At 42.6% G+C, this 20,021-nt stretch overlaps 1 protein-coding gene across 1 annotated transcript; it reads right to left on the reverse strand.

Moving 5' to 3' along the window:
• Positions 1 to 6,754: 6,754 nt before the first annotated feature.
• Positions 6,755 to 19,712, reverse strand: LOC100562036 (tubulin alpha-1C chain). The gene is made up of 4 exons (XM_003223189.4): positions 19,553 to 19,712; positions 9,183 to 9,405; positions 8,170 to 8,318; positions 6,755 to 7,814 (listed from the first exon to the last, which is right to left on the reverse strand). Exons 1-4 carry the CDS (start codon positions 19,553 to 19,555, stop codon positions 6,840 to 6,842), a joined length of 1,350 nt encoding a protein of 449 aa, XP_003223237.1. The 5' UTR covers positions 19,556 to 19,712; the 3' UTR covers positions 6,755 to 6,839.
• Between the last annotated feature and the right edge of the window lie 309 nt (positions 19,713 to 20,021).

The raw sequence follows: 20,021 nt of genomic DNA on the forward strand, positions 1-20,021 counted from the left end.
TGAAAACCAGGAGCCTACCCGCTACCCAGATATGTTGACTCTCTGCCCAGGCCTGGGTTTATGCAGATACCATTGTGGGATAGCTGAAAGCAACAACAGTTACCAATGCCATCCATTCAAATTCTCCTGCCTTTTAATTATGCTGCCACCCAGTAAACCAGTTAGCAAGCAGCTATGTTTTCATGTGTAGGAACTGACTTCCAAGTTGCCCATGCTTTGATACTTGCTGGCTTGCAACACACACCATAAAAACAGGCAAGCTTGTAAGTGAAGGGCAAGGATATAACGCATATGTTTTGATTAATAGGAGTCCAGTGAGGCTCCCATAATAGCACTTGGACATTGCCTACATATAAATTACTTTATGCCTTTGATAAGGATATTTTTGTAACAACCTACAGGGGAAAAAAATCTCGAATATACAATTCTGAAGATACAATTTGTAAAAGTAATTAAAAATGGAAAGATATAGAGAAGTTGGAATACAGTGATTAATGACAAACTGACTCGTGACATCAAAGTTAAAAAGGGAATATGGAAACAATAATAATAATAATAATAATAATAATAATAATAATAATAATAATAATAATAATAAAAACTTTATACCCCGCCACCATCTCCCCAACGGGGACTCGGGGCGGCTCACATGGGGCCATGCCCAAGACAATACAATAAACAAAATATAAAAACAACATATCAAAATACAATTAAACAATACAAGAATAACACTACACAGAACAGAACAAAATCAAAGCAAAACGTAGCATAACATAACAAGGGCGGGCCGCATGGACACAAAGTTAAAAACTCGGGGTAAGAAGAGATAAGAATAAAACCATGGGGAACAGGGTCTACAGAATAGATGTTGGGGGAGAAACAAAGGAGGTATATACAGTTACTCTCCGAAAGCACACCGGAAGAGCCATGTTTTTAAATCTTTCCTAAAGGCTAAAAGAGTGGGGGCTTGCCTGATCTCAATGGGCAGTGAGTTCCATAAAAGGGGGGCCACAGCAGAAAAGGCCCTCTCCCTTGTTCCCACAAGGCGGGCCTGAGATAAAGGCAGTGGTGACAGGAGGGCCTCCCCAGATGATCGAAGGGCTCGGGCAGGTTTATGGTAGGAGATACGGTCACGAAGGTAGGCGGGTCCCAAACCGTTTAGGGCTTTATAAATGATGGTCTGCACCTTGAATTGGGACCGGAAAATGAACGGTAGCCAGTGGAGCTCTTTAAACAAGGGAGTAGATCTCTCCCTGTAACTCGCTCCCATTATTAATCTGGCCGCCGAGCGTTGGACCAATTGTAGTTTCCGGGCCGTCTTCAAGGGAAGCCCCATGTAGAGCGCATTACAGTAGTCCAGTCTAGAGGTAACTAAGGTATGCACCACCGTGGTCAAGTCAGACTTCACGAGGTATGGTCGCAGTTGGCGCACAAGTTTGAGTTGTGCAAAAGCCCTCCCGGCCACCGCCGACACCTGAGCCTCAAGCGTCAACGCTGAATCCAGGAGGACCCCCAAACTGCGGACCTGTGATTTCAGGGGGAGTGCAACCCCGTCCAGCACAGGTTGCCACCCAATACCCCGATCCGACGAGCGACTGACCAGGAGGGCCTCTGTCTTGTCGGGATTGATCCTCAGCTTGTTCCTCCTCATCCAGTCCGCCACAGCGGCCAGGCACTGGTTCAGCACCTGAGGGGCTTCCTTGGAGTCAGATGGGAACGAGTAGTGGATTTGCGTGTCATCTGCGTAGAGATGGCAACGCCCTCCAAAACTCCGGATGACCTCTCCCAGCGGTTTCATGTAGATGTTGAAAAGCATGGGGGATAGAATAGACCCTTGTAGGACCCCACAGGTCAAAGGCCAGGGGTCCGAGCAGGTGTCCCCCAGCTTCACCATCTGGGAACGGCCCTCCAGGAAGGACAAACAGACTTTTGGAAAATATGGGGGAAGTTTATAGAATTTGTGTTTACTGACGGACAGGATAACAAACCTGCAACAGAAACAATGAAATTTTGGGGATAAAGAATTAGATAAATTGGTCCAGGGGAAGGTGGCACAAAGAAGAGGGAAAGGGGGAAGGGGAGGAGGGGGGAATTAAATATATTCAAGTAATTAGAAAAATTGTATTAGAACTATAAGTAATGTATATTTTAGATAAGGAAAGTTTTAAACTAATTTAGATGTCCTTTTATTATTACTTTTATAATTATCATACTTTATTAATTATTAATGTTAAGTCCTTTAATTAATTCCAAGCAATGCTTGAGAAAAGAATGTTCAAATTGTAGAATGCAAAATAACTATATGATGATGACTGTATTGGTTGTAAACAACTATGAATTTTTAATATATATATATATCTTTTGTCAGTGTATTCAAGAAGGGTTTGTGTCTTCTAATTTAAGTGATGTACAACAGTCATCGGTTTCCAGCACAACCCTTGGCTGGTGTCAATTTATTTATATTCCAATTCCCCATTTTGCTAGAGCCAAGTCTCTTTTTAGCTACGCAAGAGGGAATTTTATTGGCTCTTCCTGGCATTGCTAAAACATTGATAGGGCAGAGTTAGTTAACTACTGGACCTCTCCCTGACCCTTCAATAAAATACCAGATCTAGCCCTGAAGCCAATCATAGCCCAGTCATGCTTTGTCAGTGCCATTCAAAATCGCTTCCTGTTATAACCCTGACCAAATGATATAAAATGACAAGTACCCTTGTCATGGGGTAGTTAGTGGGAAGAGATCACATGCTGTAAAAACACCTCATTCTGAAAGCAGTCCCAAGAATTAAATGATTTTCAAATACAAAATTCAGCTCACTGCAAAGTCTGAGGTGTTGCCTTGCAAGTGCCCAGCCAGTTCTTTTCCACTCTATTATAGTTTCTAAAGAAACACATGAATCTCTGGACAGTTAAATTATTTTCTTATGTTTGGTGCGCCTGGATTTACAGATCTGGGAATTATAGGATCCTCATATGTTGATGGGCTGCAGTTCCCATCTTCCTTAGCCCAAACGTTCACCTAAGAGAACTTGATAGACAATGAAGTTTCATAACACATGAAGAGCTGTACATTCCCTGTTCCTCATTGCAATGGGTTAAACTCTTGTGCCAGCAGAACTGCTGACTTGGAAGGTTGGGTTGCTGACCTCAATGTTGTCAGTTCGAATTTGGGGAGAGCTCGGATAAGCTCCCTCTGTCAGCTCCAGCTCCCCATGCAGAGATATGAGAGGAGCCTCCCACAAGGATGGTAAAACATCAAAACATCTGGGTGTCCCCTGGGTTTATTTTATTTATTTATTTCATGTCAAAAGCATTGTACATTTGTACATTGTACAGCATTGTCCCCTGGGTAACATCCTTGCAGACGGCCAATTCTCTCACACCAAAAGCAACTTGCAGTCTCTCAAGTTGCTCCTAACATGAAAAAAATGCTGGTCAATCTCTGGCTGGTTAACATGGATTGGCAAGTATTTTCCATTAGTTAATAATGGCATTAGAATGCATTCTTCACTCACTCTAAATTATATTAATTTATTTATAAATTATATTAATTATATTAATTTATAAATTATATTAATTTATATTAATTATATCATTCAACTCTAAATGTTGGGGTAACCAGGATGATATATTAATTATATCATTCAACTCTAAATGTTGGGGTAACCATTATGAAGATGCTGGAAGTTTTCTTCTGATACTTAAATGCCTCAGTACAGAACTCTTTAATTTCAAATTGAAGCATTTTCCACAGTCCATCATTGTGATGCCTCATGGGCCTTGTAGTCCTGTTCCTGGTACTATCGTGGCAGATGAAGAGGAAAACATGGGGTTTTCGCCGGTTCAACAAGAGCCGGAGTCCCTTCACCTGCCGGATGTTGATGTTTGCCCTCAAGAATTCAGTAAACCAGGCCTTGGGCAGTACTCCCCTCCGTTTCCCAGGAAGGAATCTTATTCTAGAGACAGAGGAGTTAGAGAAGCTAATCGGAGAAGCTTAAGAATCGCTGCCAAACAACTGGCTGATTAGGTCTGCTTCCCTTGGGAAATTCTAAGGAGTAATGCATCTGGACAGAGTGGGTTTCGCTTCTCGTTCTCTAGGGAAAGAGATTGTTGGCGGGAAAACAAGACCCAATATAGGGGTTTGGCGCGAGAGATTCTTTGCGGAGTCAATTGATCAGCTTCAGGAGAGAGATCGTGTGTGGACTTCGTAACCCCAGTTCCTTGCTTCCCGGATCAAGTTTTCGAGCCTTGCCTTGCCTTGCAGTTTAACCACGGACCCTGTTCCACGCTTCATGTTTTGCCTTGTTTCTAGTCACGGACCTAGTCAAGAATCAAGTTTATTTCCAGCCTTGTTGTCAAGCTTCATTGGACTTCTAAGACTCTGATATTTCCCCACACTATTGCTTGGCAAGAGTGTGTGTTTCGGTCAAGTGGATTAAAACTTTGAACTCTAATATCATTTATTGGACAATACATTTTTGGACTATATTTGACCTATTTTGAAAGGTCTGTTTCTGAACTATATTCTTCACTTGTTTTTATTGCTTTTATATATTTCTTTAATAAAGATATTAGATAGAGACTGGCCTCCGTGTAAGGTTATTGGTGCCCAGCAGCCAGGGTTCTGACAATCATCAACATACCCACTGGCCATGCTGACTACGAGATTTTGTGAGATGTGGTTCAAAATTCCTTTATGGAGCTTTGCTATATCACCTCATTCTGGTGTGTGCTTTCTAGTAGAAAAAACAAAAACACTCTCATAAACCTTGACATGCCCATGCATGTTCTGTAGGAGCTTGAGTTCAGTACAAAGTATTTCTGTGCTCACTTAACCCCTTACATCTGTCCTCATATAAAACTCCCGACACTCTCCTGTTACTTACTGGATGGATCACAGAAACGTTCAATTCATGCTGAAATGGGGATGATTAATGTCAGTGAATGTGACCAAGGGCATAACCAAGAAAATGCCACAAATCACATCAACCTGTGCCAGAAAGACCTACTCACTAGGCAAAATGAGACCCATATTCACCCTCTCATTAAAAAAAGATCTGGTACCTCCAATGCAGACAAATTTCTTAAATAGTGCAATGAAAACCAGGGGACCAATCCAGTCTATCAGTAGTGCTACTCGGCTTTTTACAGGTTATCAAAGTCCATCCTGTTATATAAAGAAGAAACACTGGCACCTCTTTGCCTTCCACTGTGTGTGTGTGCCTTCAAGTCGCGTGTGAATTTATGGCAATGCAATCCCTTGAATTTCATAGGCAAGGAATACTCAGAAATGTATACTCTGAAATATAGCCCACAGCACCTAGTATCCATTGGTCTCCCATCCAGGTACTAACCAGAAGTGACCCTACTTGGCTTCCAAGATCAGGTTCCTTAGGTCTATTACACAGTAGCTGAATCTGATTGAAGCCAATCAGTGACTTGAGAAATACAGTATATCTGCATCAGCCTGGGATGCAATGGGTTAAACCCTTGTGCCAGCTGAACTGCTGACCGAAAGCTGGGCTGCTGACCTGAAGGTTGCCAGTTCAAATCCACGAGATGAGATGAGCTCCCATCTATCAGCTCTAGGTTGCAAGAACATGAGAGAAGCCTCCCAATTAACACATCCGGGCATCCCCTGGACGACGTCTCTGTAGATGGCCAAATTTCTCACACCAGAAGCGACTTGCAATATGTTCTCAAGTCACTTCTGACACAATAAAGGAAGCAATCCCACAGGACAGGAGCTTCGATCAAGAAGGCCTTCTTCCATGTCCTCACCAAAGTGCCTTTGACCGTGGTGGCACTAAGGTTCCCACAACCTTAAGTTGCTTTTGACACAATAAAAATGCCTGGGATGATGAAGCTCCTTCAACTTCTGGGCCTTCCAGTGGTTAGACACCACTAAGTACATCTCCACTCTCCACCACTGACTATATGTTTGAGTGATGTCCAGCTACTCTTGCTAAGCCAGAGAATAGGAACTGTGAAAGGAGGCATACCTATTTGCGCAATGCCCTAAAAATAATTGCATTGCTATAACCCCCATTAGTAAACCTCTGATACGAATCAGGCCCCAGTGTTTGGATTCTTGTTAAGCAGCCCAAACAATCTCTAGATTCTTGCTGCAAGAATGCTTTGGTGTCAAAATGATATTTTTTCAAAAATATATCTCAAAATGTCCTTAATACTGTTTTAGAATGTTAACTTGGCAATTATGTATTTTGCTTTTTGGGTAGTTTCCCCCTATCTAGATGTTTTAAACTACAATTTGCATAATCCCCAATCAGCATAGTCAACAGCATTTCTGGTTGGGGAATAAATAGAAGGGATCCCCCAAACATCTCGTGCACATCAGATTTAGAGAGATTGATTTGTGATGAATATCTCCTAGAATATCTGCTTGAGAAGAAAAACAAATTCATCCTATGTAGTAACTTGATAAGCCACCCATAGACAGGAAGACCATGTGTCCAATTAGGGGGATACCCTTCCTGTCACCACCAAATTACTAGAGTGCTGCAAATTTCTAGGTCATTGCCCTTGCAAGCTTCACTGGTTGCAAACGTTTACATTGCCCTGACGCAGAACCATTCATGCCTTGCCAAGTTAACAGCCAACCAATCCCATTCAAATTATTCAGCCAGGACGTTCTCAGCTGACACCAGAGCATAGCAGGTCCCTGGCCTACACTCTTTATGCAGCTCAGTAAGACAGGGCACAGCTTGTTCTACAAAGAAAGGAACAAGACTGCTTTCATCTGAAGACAGCTTTTAATGAGAGTTGGCACAACAGACAGTGACAGGAGTAAAAAGCGCAAAACAAAACCCCATACAAAATTAGTATTCTTCCCCTTCATCTTCCCCCTCAGCACTGTCTGCTCCTACTTCTTCATAATCCTTTTCCAGGGCAGCCATGTCTTCCCGGGCCTCGGAGAACTCTCCTTCCTCCATCCCCTCCCCGACGTACCAGTGGACAAAGGCACGCTTGGCATACATCAGGTCAAACTTGTGGTCCAGGCGAGCCCAGGCCTCCGCAATGGCGGTGGTGTTGCTCAACATGCAGACGGCACGCTGCACTTTGGCCAGGTCACCCCCGGGGACCACTGTGGGTGGCTGATAGTTGATGCCCACCTTGAAACCAGTGGGACACCAGTCCACAAACTGGATGCTACGTTTGGTCTTGATGGTGGCAATGGCAGCATTGACATCTTTTGGAACCACATCCCCACGGTATAAGAGGCAGCAGGCCATATATTTACCGTGACGAGGGTCACATTTCACCATCTGGTTGGCCGGCTCAAAGCAAGCATTGGTGATCTCAGCTACAGTTAGCTGTTCATGGTAAGCTTTCTCAGCAGAGATGACTGGGGCATAAGTGGCCAAGGGGAAGTGGATACGGGGATAGGGCACCAAGTTGGTCTGGAATTCGGTTAGATCTACATTCAGGGCACCATCAAATCGTAGGGAGGCTGTGATGGAGGACACAATCTGGCTGATCAGGCGGTTAAGGTTGGTGTAAGTGGGGCGCTCGATGTCGAGGTTTCTGCGGCAGATGTCATAGATAGCTTCATTGTCTACCATGAAGGCGCAGTCGGAGTGCTCCAGGGTGGTGTGGGTGGTCAGAATGGAGTTGTAGGGCTCAACTACGGCTGTGGAGACTTGGGGGGCTGGGTAGATGGAGAACTCCAGCTTGGACTTCTTCCCATAGTCAACAGAGAGACGCTCCATCAGCAAGGAGGTAAACCCAGAGCCCGTGCCACCACCAAAGCTGTGGAAGACCAGAAAGCCCTGGAGACCTGTACATTGATCAGCCTGTGGGAATAAATTACTGTTAATTTTAATGCTGGTCACTGACCAAAACAAAACAGTTACTTAAAAAAAAATCAACCAACATCTAAATCAGAGTTGCGTATTTTACAGTCCTCCAGGTGTTGTCCTACTGTAATCTTGCATCATCCCTAACCAAAATAGTCCATGACAAAATAGTCCATGGGAATTCCAATTCACTTGGAAAGTCGTAATGTGCCCATGCCCAATGTAAAGAGCATGGGGAAAATGTAAGCATAAAAATACAAATCTGCTTGGCTAGATACCACATGGGACTTTCTCAGCCCCATTTTCATTTTTCCATTGTGCCCAGGTCATCTTTAAGACAAAAGATGCTTACCAGCTTCCTGATCCTGTCCAGGACCAAGTCAATGATCTCCTTGCCAATGGTGTAGTGGCCCCTGGCATAGTTGTTGGCTGCATCTTCCTTGCCAGTGATGAGCTGCTCAGGGTGGAAGAGCTGTCGGTAGGTTCCTGTGCGCACTTCATCTGCAGAGAGAACAGAGAGGTTGGAAAAGGGGAACATTTAGACCACTCTGGTGTGATGTGAACTGAACTACTGATTCAGCAAGTTCCGTAAATGAAATTCCTCAGTTACATAAAATTAATACTTTCAATGATTTTAGGAAGGACTGAGCTGCGAGACTAGATCAAAGGATTACCAAAAGAAAAAAATATATTGGATGAACAGGGTGGAGCTGTGCTTCTAGGACTGAGCTTTCTAAATATAAGTGAAAAGTTTTCATGATATATGTTGTATCTCCATACATTTCATTATTACAGTTTATGATTCAACCTCCAGTTTGCTAGGAAAGCTGAAATGATTCATGTCTAAAAAGTATGTCACCAACATGAAACGTTTGAAAAGATCTGTTCTAGAACAGAGTGGTCAGATGAGCTGGGGGAATGTGAGAGTCATAGCCCACAAACATTACTTTCTCAAATTCTTGACATTATGATAATGCTTTAGATCAAGTCAGATTATTAGTATATTTAGTCCACTTGTTTACTTCATTATAAACCTATGTGCACCCTTTCTTGACATTTTTATCCTGGAGGAAGTCTTAAAATAATTTTCAGTTCTCAGGAAACTCCTGCATACAATCTATCTACAATTTTTAAAAGTTTCTTAGCACACTTAAAGACTTCCTCTTAAAGAATCCTGGCACAGAAACTCTGCTCTAATGTCTCAAACACAACTAAGCCCTACTCTTTCTACTTGCTGCCCTTTAATCAGAAATACTGCATATTAGCAAAGAACCTTCTGCATAAAGCACCCACCCATTGATCTTTAGCCCTCTCCTCTGGCATCTTGTCTCTAAAGAGTGTTTGTGATATAGCTTGCATACGCACCAATCACAGTTGGCTCCAAGTCTACAAAGACAGCCCTGGGGACATGTTTGCCAGCTCCCGTCTCACTGAAGAAAGTGTTGAAGGAGTCGTCTCCTCCCCCAATGGTCTTGTCGCTGGGCATCTGCCCATCAGGCTGGATGCCATGCTCAAGGCAGTAGAGCTCCCAGCAGGCATTGCCAATCTGGACTCCGGCTTGGCCAACGTGGATGGAGATGCACTCACGCTGCAAAGAAAAACAATTACACTCCAAAGTAAGCCCATCCCAAAGTAAGGAATTTAACACTGTGCCATCACAGCAGATAATCAGTTTATTTTAAAAGTTTAAGCCAAAGTTTTTTTATTGACTAGTGTCCTCCAGATCAGATGCATGAGGAGAAAACCTGAACTATAGATGAATGCACAAAGACATCTGAAGAATTTAGATAGTTTATTATAGCTTATCCCACAACAAAAGATGGAGCTGATCAATTTGCACAAGATCAGTAGGGATTTGGGGTTTTTAACTATTTAACAAAAGCAAAATTACTTCCCAACTCTGTAACCTAAATCATCCTGCTGAAGTTAAGCAAGCTTTGGGTAATCAGTAATGGAATTTTCTGTGTAAGGATTGTGAAATTTTTTATCCAAAACAAATGCCTGAGCTCAAAAACCTTAAATTCTAAGCGTATTTGCAACAGGTTTATCCTCTTAGTGCAAAAACAACACACTTAGTCCTACAAGTCTGCATACCCTTGCCATCATTAATAAGACTTGGTTTTGCTATGGGCATGCTTGGTTATACCCCTGAAAATAAGCCACCAATATATGATATTATTTCTAGAACAGAAAAAAATATGCTTTGAGTTACATCTAGTTATGGATTGAACATGTTGCCTATTGCTAGAAGACTGTGGTAAAGTGTCATGTAATAAGTATCTGAAGTCTGGCAATCTTTGATCAGAGAAATGCTGCAGATAAATATGAGCTCTGCTATTATCCTTTCTTTTAAAAAATCTATATATTTGTTATGTTAATTGCATAAAATCATCATGCAATTCGTAAAAGACAACATTTTCCCCATATGTAACATATCACTATGTAAACCAGTTAAAACTAGCTCCCCTCCTCTTCCTTAACCATTATCTTTTCTGAGGAGAACAGTAACAAGTAAGCTGGACATCTGCTGTTTCAAATTGCTAATTTTTGGATTTCAAAAAAGCAAGTTTTCCCGATTTCAGAAGCATTCCTAATTAAGCATACAAACTGTCTCACCTCTGCCCCTTCATGTTTGGGATAAAGAGCAATCTAGTAACCATCTATTACTCACTGAGCTCATTCATTATTCCTTTAATTCTAATCTTTAAAAGGTTTCTTCTCTCTTCTTCTCCAACCTCTTTTAAGCCAGCTTAAGCCAGCCAGCTCTCGTCATCTGACTCACAGCAGCACAAAGGGTTAGATAAGCAGTAGGGAGAAATGCAGTTTCGGAGACTAAAATCTTCCCTATTACCACCGTGAACCATCTCGGAAGAATGAGTCAATGGACAAAATGGCTTAAATGAGAAGAGCAGTTATACCGCCAGCTTATCAGAAGACTACATTCCCAAAATTTCCCTATGACTGGGTGGGCAGAAGCAGAATCTCTTGAGCTCGCCAATTTCTGTGCATCACCAAAGGTTTGCAACTACCAGTTGTTTTGTAAATGAGACGATCCTTTCCACTCCAATCTAAACTGAAGCAACAAGGAAGTGGGCTTTTGAGGAAACACCTTGGGCCTCATTCTACTAGTACTAAAACCATGCTTAATGCCATCTGTCTTGTTTAGGAGGCTTTAGGCATCTGAAAAAAGCCTAAGGGAACACAAAAGTGGCCCTGGGAGACATGCGATGTCCACCTTTACTGCCGGTTCAGGACTTTTTAAGGCCCCCGAAACCTAGGACTGGCCCCTGGTGGTGTTATTAAGCATTAATCTTTCAAGGATCAACTTCAGTTGCTCAGATTTCATTCAAACACACAAAGATTGACAGGGAAAATATATTTGATAATCAAGACAGAAATCTTAAGGGGCTGTTCTCAGAGCAAGTTGAAATGGGAGACCCATTTCATTCTAATTTACTGACAGAAATGCTTACTGATTTCCATACTGACCTGTCCTTTTGCTTATAACTGAGCTCACCAAAACCGGAGAATTTGCTCCCTTCCCTCTCACCTGGAAATGACCCGCAAAAACTCAGGGCCAAGCCCCAAGATCTAGCAATCCGAAATCTAAATCTGTTCACATGTAGGCAGCTCTGCCCTAGTAAATGACAATCACAATCCTTCAAAAAAAAAGGACTGACTGAATTTCTGACTGAAATTTGGCTAGAACTCTTTACCACTACAATATGAAGGTACATATTACAGAACCACCATCTGGTTGTTCTTGAGCTTCTAGTAGGAACCAAATTATGGTCGATCCTGCAGGTCTGACAACTGCCCAGTCTTGTTTTAAGTTCTCTTTTTTAGCTTTATATGACTAAGGCATATATCCTCTCAGGTGACCTGCGGTGAGGTTTCTACAATAGGTTGTAAGAAAGGATTTTCCTAAAGGATTTAGTATTTTTTGTTGAATACAGGAAAATCAAGGCTACACCCAACTCTGTACTGGAATCCAGCAATTGTATGTATGCTGATTTGTGAGTATCTGAAGAGGAATGCAGTAGGCCTTATTCAACTAAACATGAACAGATATATGTGCACATATAACATCCCCATGTAATCCATGGGGTTTGCTTTTGTGTCTGATGCAACAAGGAAGCCAATAGGGATGGGAGTGCAGTAGCCATACTATGTGAACTTTTTAATGGGACCCCATAAAACATTTTTACTGTCTGTGCCTTGTTTACAGACCATATGTGTTATTGCCCTAGCAGCATTCAACTTCAGTTAGTAGTTAGTGCTTTCACAACAGTACTGTAGCTCCTATAATTTACTGGCACCGAGTTGCCTGCCCAGTATCTAGAATAAAGGTAGACCAAGTGTCTCCTTGAAGGCTACTTTTCTACTCACTTGGTTTTATTCAGGACTTCAAAGGTGTCCCAATCAAAACAAACACATCATAAACATGCATGAATATGGCCTAGGTTCAGTTGCTAGTCTCAACTGGAGTAGACCAATTGAGTCAGTGGGATGATATAAATCTGCTTCATATAACAATAATTTATTTCTTACCTGCCTCTCCCCATGGCTCAGGTGGGTTACAGCACAGCACAGTAGTGTGTACACATACTATAAAGGTTCTACAAACACACATATTAAAATGCAGTTCCATAAAACATACTTCCCAGCCTGGGACAAAATGGGATTTAGCTCTATGCTTTTGGAAAGATAACGATGTGATTGAAAAAGAGAGGCATATCTATCCTGATCAAAGAACACACTGATGGGCTGCTGGATAGTACCTTCTTTCCCCATTCAAAAAGGGGTTAATAAGAAGAGCCACTGGTCCCCAGATGCCGGAGTCTCTAATTCCTTACCATAGGTCATTCTGGTTGGAACAAGTAAGAACTGGAGGCCAAAAGGTCTGGAAGGCCAGATGCTCCCCCACCCTTCCCCAAGGGGTTTCAAAGAGGGGCTGATCTCTAGAGCGAGTCATATTGCAACCCTCCCCCTGCTGTTCAGTGATTGTATCTTAGATATTGTTGCTCATTCCTAATCAGCCCAGGAAACCTTGGGTGTGACTCAGAACCACCCAGAGGCTGGCTGAGTCATTGTGTCTGTGGCAACACAATATATCCAGCAAAGGGGAGTCAGGGCCAGCATCACATCAGGGTCATCCTCTGTATCTATCTCTGGCTTCCAGCTGCTGAGCACTATTTTTCACATAGCTAATCATAATTTCAAGTTGCCTGTTGACTTCTGGTGACCCCATAGGATTTTTTTAAGCAAGGAAAACTTGAGTGATTTTGCCAGTTCCTTCCTGTGGAATATAGCCCGCAGCACCAGGGATTCCTTAGCAATTTGAAATCCCATTCTGCACTCACAGCCCTCTACAAATATGCAAAAGGGCAATAGGTCAAGCTGGGGGCTCTGAGGCATCCCCACATCAGGGAATTTTCTGGACATTTTAACCAAAGCCAGAGAAACCATGTGACATTGTTGACTGAAGGGAAAACAAAAGAAACAGGCCCGAGGAGTCAAAATAATAGTGTCTTGTGTACACTATATTTTAATCATTGTTCTGTGTATTTTAATATATGTATTTTGTAGAAATATATTTAATAGGTATATTTTATATAATGATTATGTATTTTACCTATGTTGTAACCTGCTTTGAACCACAAAGAGAAGGTAAGAAATATAATAATAATAATAACAACAACAACAACATCTCCACTTCCACTTATTTTATTTAGCAATTCCATACATTTACAATAGGCACAGGAAAATATAATTTGGAACAACCAAAGTACAGGCTATGTCCCAGGTTCTTCACTGAGAAAACTATAGAGTCTAGAGCTCCCTTTGGCTCCCAAGTCTGTGCTGAAGTATCCATCTATCTGTTAATGCAGGGGTCCCCAAACTAAGGCCCGGGGGCCGGATGCGGCCCTCCAAGGTCATTTACCTGGCCCCCACCCTCATTTATAATATAATATTTTTATATCAGTTTTAATAATATAATATATTATATATACATATGATATTGATAATATTATCATGTTATACAATGTAATACTAATACCATATAATAATATTAATTACATGTTATATATTACATATAATATTACAGTATAGTGGTATAGTTCAATATAGTAATATATAATGCTAATATTGTGCTATGCTAATAATATAATATATTGTATGTACATACAGCTGCTCTGAGTTCCCTTCGGGGTGAGAAGGGTTGGATATAAATGTAGTAAATAAATGTAGTAAATGAATAAATAAATAATTTTAGACTTAGGCTCGCCCACTTGACTTGAAGGCACACAACAACAACAACAATCCTAATTAACTTGACTATCTCATTGGCCTGATAGGTTTATGTTGGTTAAAATTGTTTTCATTTTAAAATATTTTATTGTTCTTTGTTGTTGTTGTTTTGCTCTACAAATAAGACATGTGCAGTGTGCATAGGGATTTGTTCGTATTTCTTTTTCAAATGATAATTTGGCCCCTCAACAGTCTGAAGGATTGTGGACCGGCCCCCTGCTTAAAAAGTTTGAGGACCCCTGTGTTAATGAGTACCTCCCAGCCGGATTAGGCTTGTTTTAACTAGTCATACCTAGCTGGGGGAATAGTCAGCAACAACCTGCAGAAGAGGGAGGATTCTGTGCAGGTCTCACCCACCCAAATTTAAGGCCACTTTAAATACCACAGTTTTTCACAACATACAAAAGAGAGGGGAGAGAAGTAAATACAACTAGCCAAGGGAAAGCAGTTGCTACTTTGTGGGCTTCTGGAACTCAGAATGGCTGTCCCCTAAAAGTATCAGAGATTCAATCCTAACCTAATCTTTAGAACAAGAATGAGGAATTGGTAGGCCTAACAGTGTAGTTACGTCTCAAGACTGATCGTGCTGGCTAGGTCTGATGGGGATTGCATTCCAGGGTCCATAACCTCATGGACTGACATCTCAAACATTGGGCAAAAGTACCCAGCATTCACTACAGCTATATGCCAAGTGTGTGTGTTCCTTGAGATGCAATCACAACTGTCCTTAAAGACAGAGGTGAAACATGCTCTGGCTATTCATCCCAGAAGACTACAAGGACCAGATGTTTTATTCCATACATATCTCATACCTTTCACTGGAAACCATGGAAGAGAATGGGCAGGAAGAGATTGGATTGGTCATTGAATCCAGTGCCTTCAGAACTGGTGGTCTCTGAACATCCTCCCACCAGACCTCTCAGGCAACAGGCCAACTTATGGAACAAAAAGGCAGGCTTGTGGGGCTCACACAACTCAGTACACCCACAAAGGAGAATGGCTGGGACTTTGAGAAACTAAGAACCTGGTTACTGCTACCTCATTGGTTGCCTCACTGTGTGTAATGGTATGGCAGGCTTTATAGGAGAAGAGTCATTATGACATTCTGGAAATGAATAGAATCCAAAGTACAAACCAAGTATACGGAAGTAGCCACGCCTCATGTAGCAACTGCCCTTTATGATTCGATGGTGTGCCACTGTAAAGCCCAGAGGGAGAACTTGGGAAATTTTCTACTTCAGTACACACCAGCCTTAACAGCAACTTTTATATAGGCTTCTACAGAATGCATGACCTTCCCAATCTTGAAATAGAAAATTCCACTTCATTCTCAATCATGATAGATTTTTAGAATTGATTTAGATTGTATTATTGAGCAACATAATGCTTTTTAAAATGGATGTTTCAATTGCATCTTTCGCACTCTCCTGGAGTAATGTTGAGTCATGCAACAGAGCTATTCCATCCATTAGTTTTGCATTTTCCCACTGAGATGCACAGCCATGAAATTGCTTATAAGTTTCACCCTGCTGCTTCACAACTAGCTTCATGCCATGTTCTACTATAAAATACCTTACAGAATATCTTTGCAGACGCAACTGCTATTCAAACTGAGCCACTTTCACTTTCAACTGAGACATTTATTGTGTTTCAGGAGGCCTGGCTTTAAGTGTGCCCCACATGTACAGCAGTCCAATAATATCTGCCAGGACTCCCACTGATACCAACATCCAAGGATGCTCAAGTCCCATTATATAGAATGGCATAGTAAAATGGTGGACCTTATATCAAATACAATGGTAAAATGGTGTCCTTTATATAAAGTGGCAAAATCAAGGTTTGGTTTTTGGATTTTTGAAGACTGCTAGTGGTTGAATCTGCAAGTGCTGAATCCATGGATATGGGCAACCAACTTTTTAAAAAGGTGACTATAGGGAAATTTTCACAACGCAGTTTTCCCAGCCAGAGAGAGGCGTACTTGAAATGCCGGGGAAACAGATGAGCCATGAGACACAAATCTCCTCCCAGGCCTGCTCTGGGATTGGTGGCTCTCCTCCCTCTGAGTCAGAACCACCCCTCTGAATGGCCCCTTCCCTGAAAAGTGACTCAGCGGACATGATTCACAAAAGGGAGCGGAAGCCAGGAAAATGATGCGACCAACCAGGTTGCCATGCGGGAGCCACAAGAAAGGCATATCCTGCAGCTCAGAGCAAGTTAATGTGCCCTATCTCCCACCAGCATCTCTTCTGCTCCCTCATGATACAGCATGAGCTAATTTGGGGAATAACCTTTATGCAAAGATTCACAGACCTAGTAAGCAGGCAACGCACAACGAGATTCTCTGCCTTGTTCAAAGAACTCAGCCCGGGTTTATGACAAATGAGGCACTGTGCTTATGAGGCCCCTTTCCTTGGGCCCTGAAGGTCAGCTCGGTAGGCCAACACTGCCTGCTTTGTGGCACACTCCCATATATTGTTGTTGTAAGCTGCCCTGCCCTGAGTCCCTTCGGGTGAAAAGGGCGGGGTATAAATGCTGGAAATAAAATAAATAATATATAAACTCTATGGGTTGCTGTGAGTTTTTTGAGCTGTATGGCCATGTTCAAGAAGCATTCTCTCCTGATGTTTCACCCACATCTATGGCAGGCATCCTCAGAGTTTTGTGAGGTATTTTGGAAACTAGTCAAGTGAGATTTATATATCTGTGGAAGGTCCAGGGTGGGAGAAATAACTCGTCTGTTGCACGGCTTTTCAATGTTAATCAAGGTGATTAATTGCAGCATTCCCACCTGCCTCCAACAGACAAGAGTTCTTTCTTCCACCCTGGACTTTCCACAGATATATAAACCTCCCTTGCTTAGTTTCCTCACAAGCTCTGATGAGGATGCTATAGATGTGGGCAAAACATCAGGAGAGAATGCTTCTGGAACATGGCCAGAAAACCCAGAAAACTCACAGCAACCCAGTGATTCTGGCCATGAAAGCCTTCAACAACACATATAAACTATCATTGTGTCTGAAATTCCTCCAAAACAGCCTTCATATTTCGAATTGCACCACATAAGGGGAAAAAACAGACAAAAAGATGACACCCCCCTACCCCAGCCAATGGGACCCTGTACTTAAGCACACCTAAGCACAATAGTACACCCAGCACTGTCCAGTGGCCTCAGGCTGGCAGTGCTCCCTGAACTGGGCCATAGGTGCAAGCAGCATTTTGCCTCAGGCATCCAAATTCTTGGGAGTGGCTCCACCTGGAAGTCTCCCGCACTCTTGTGCACTCACCATTAAGAATTATTATTTTATAGTTGGCCCTCTGTTGCATGGATTCAACCATCCTTGGGTTAAAGTAGTAAAACATAAATTCCAAAAGGCACTTTTATTTTTGCCATTTTAGATAAGGGACATTATTTCACTCTTATCATTTCAAAAGAGCCCCAAAGTCTAGTGGAATATACTTTAAGGAAGTATTTGACTATAGGACTGGAGCAGCCATGGAATTGGGGATCCCGGAACTGAACTCTGGCTGATACCAAGAGCCTAGTGCCGCCGCTTCCCATTTATTTCCTACAAAAACTCCCAGGAGAGAGGGAGAGAGTACATCTGCACTGGAGAATGAATGCAGCCTGGACACCACTTTGACTGCCATGGTTCAATTATATGGAATCCTGGGAGCTGTACTTTTAGCCGAGGAACAACTGTGTTAATCTAATGCTCATAACTTTATTGTTAATTTTTGCTATTTAATTGTGCTGAATTGTGGTTTTATATTTATTGATGTGTTATTAATTGTTCTGTTTCATTTTTTTTATTTTACTGTATTGCACTTATTGTGTTATTATGCTGTAATATGGCCCGAGTCCCCTGGGGAGAGAGGATGGGATATAAATCAACTTGATTATGTGTTGTCTAAGGCTTTCATGGCCGGAATCACTGGGTTGCTGTGGGTTTTCCAGGCTGTGTGGCCATGTTCCAGAAGCATTCTCTCCTGATGTTTTGCCTATATCTATGGCAGGCATCCTCAGAGGTTGTGAGGTATATTGGAAACAAAGCAAGGGAGTTTTATATACCTGTGGAAGGTCCAGGGTGGGAGAAAGAACCTTGCAATGCCATTAAATGCTAATCAACGTGATTAATTACAACATTCACACTTGCCTCCAAACCAACAAGAGTTATTTCTCCCACCCTGGACCTTCCACAGATATATGAACCTCACTGGCCTAGTTTCCAATAGAAGTCACAACCTCTGAAGATACTTGACATAGATGTGGGTAAAACATCAGGAGAAAATACTTCTGGAACATGGCCATACAGCTCAGAAAACTCACAGTAAACATATTATTATAGCTTTGGGAATAAGGCACTATAATTATTTAGCAGAGAAGGAGAAAGTCCTTGACAAACTACAATCCCGGGATTCCATCACATTAAACTATAGAAGTGAAAGTGGTGTCAAACGGCATTAATTCTACAGTGTAGATGCACCCAGAGAGAAACTGTCCCCATCTCTGAACCCTCTCCTTATTAATATTGAACCCCCATAAACTTACTCTGACAGCCAGAGTCTTGGGGGACACATAGTTAGGCAAAGGAAAAGTTCATTTGGGAAGATCCAACTCCAGAAAGGAGCTAGGCGTGATCTGGGCACCCTGCCCAAATAACACTATGTAACAAAATTTGAAAAAAAAAATCTGTTCCTGGTTTGAAAGTGTTATTTCCTGTTTAAGTGTGTGGAACTTCCTCAGAAAGTAGTTGTTATCCTCCAGAAACTTTGTTTTTGTGGCTGCCACAAACTAGGTTGAACTGGTTGAAACTCTTATGAGATATTCATTGAAAAACTATTGCAAAATGTACAGCACAAAGTTTTGGCAGTTCATAAACTTTTGCCATGTTTTTATGATACAGTACTACCAATTAGGAAATGGCATTTATAACCCAGGAACAGAAATCGTGTTACATCGGTCTCTGAAGCCCTGCCAATCAAGCCCCACCCCGCCACAGATGCGTACAGCCCGGGGATGTCCCTTCCGAACACGCCACGCGACACGTGTGCGACTCTCCAAAGGCGGGGAGATTTGGGGACCAACTTCGGCAGAAGCGCTTTCCTTCCTTCTCGACCTGGAGAGGCACTGCTCGTCCCTTTCCTCACACGTTCAGGAAGCAGGAAGAAGAAATCCGGCATCTACACCGTCGAATTAAAGCCGTTTGGCACCCCTTGAGCGGCCCTGACTGAATGCTACAGAATCCTGAGAGTTCTCAAGAACTTTTCCCTCCTCCGCCTATGGGTCTCCTTCCTCTAAAGCAGGGGAGGGCAAACTTCGGCCCTCCAGGTGTTTTGGACTTCCAACTCCCACAATTCCTAACACTTGGAGAGCCGAACTCGAAAGGCTCCTTTTTCCATGTGTAGCTCTTTCACTCACTTACCATGTTTCTGGAGAGCGGAGGTTTAAGAGGCAGAAGCCGGAAAAAGAATAAGGAAGGAAGGCGAAAGTCTTCCTCACTGTCCGACTCGTCAAGGGAGCCTCCAGTGAGCAGGAACTTCTTGTCCGGTCCCGTCCTCGGCAAAGGCGCGGCCTTTTATAGCCACGGGGGCGGGGCTTTGTGGCTCGGGGGCGGGGCTAAAGCGGACAGGCATTTCCCCCTCCCTTTTTTTCAAAAATCCCCTGCCTCTCATTGGCGGGTTCGAATTTTCCGAATGGGGGAATAGTTTAATACAGCGACGCGCACAATCCCGGATGTGGGGCGGGTCTTGAGAAAGGCATGGAGCCAACACTGTAGAATTAATACAATGTGTCGTCGAAGGCTTTCATGGGCTGCTGTGCGTTTTCTGGCCATGTCCCAGAAGCAGTCTCTCCTAACGTTTCGTCCATCACTGGCAGGCATCCTCACAGAT

Source organism: Anolis carolinensis, chromosome 2, assembly GCF_035594765.1.
Source record: "Anolis carolinensis isolate JA03-04 chromosome 2, rAnoCar3.1.pri, whole genome shotgun sequence".
Lineage (NCBI taxonomy): Eukaryota > Metazoa > Chordata > Lepidosauria > Squamata > Dactyloidae > Anolis > Anolis carolinensis.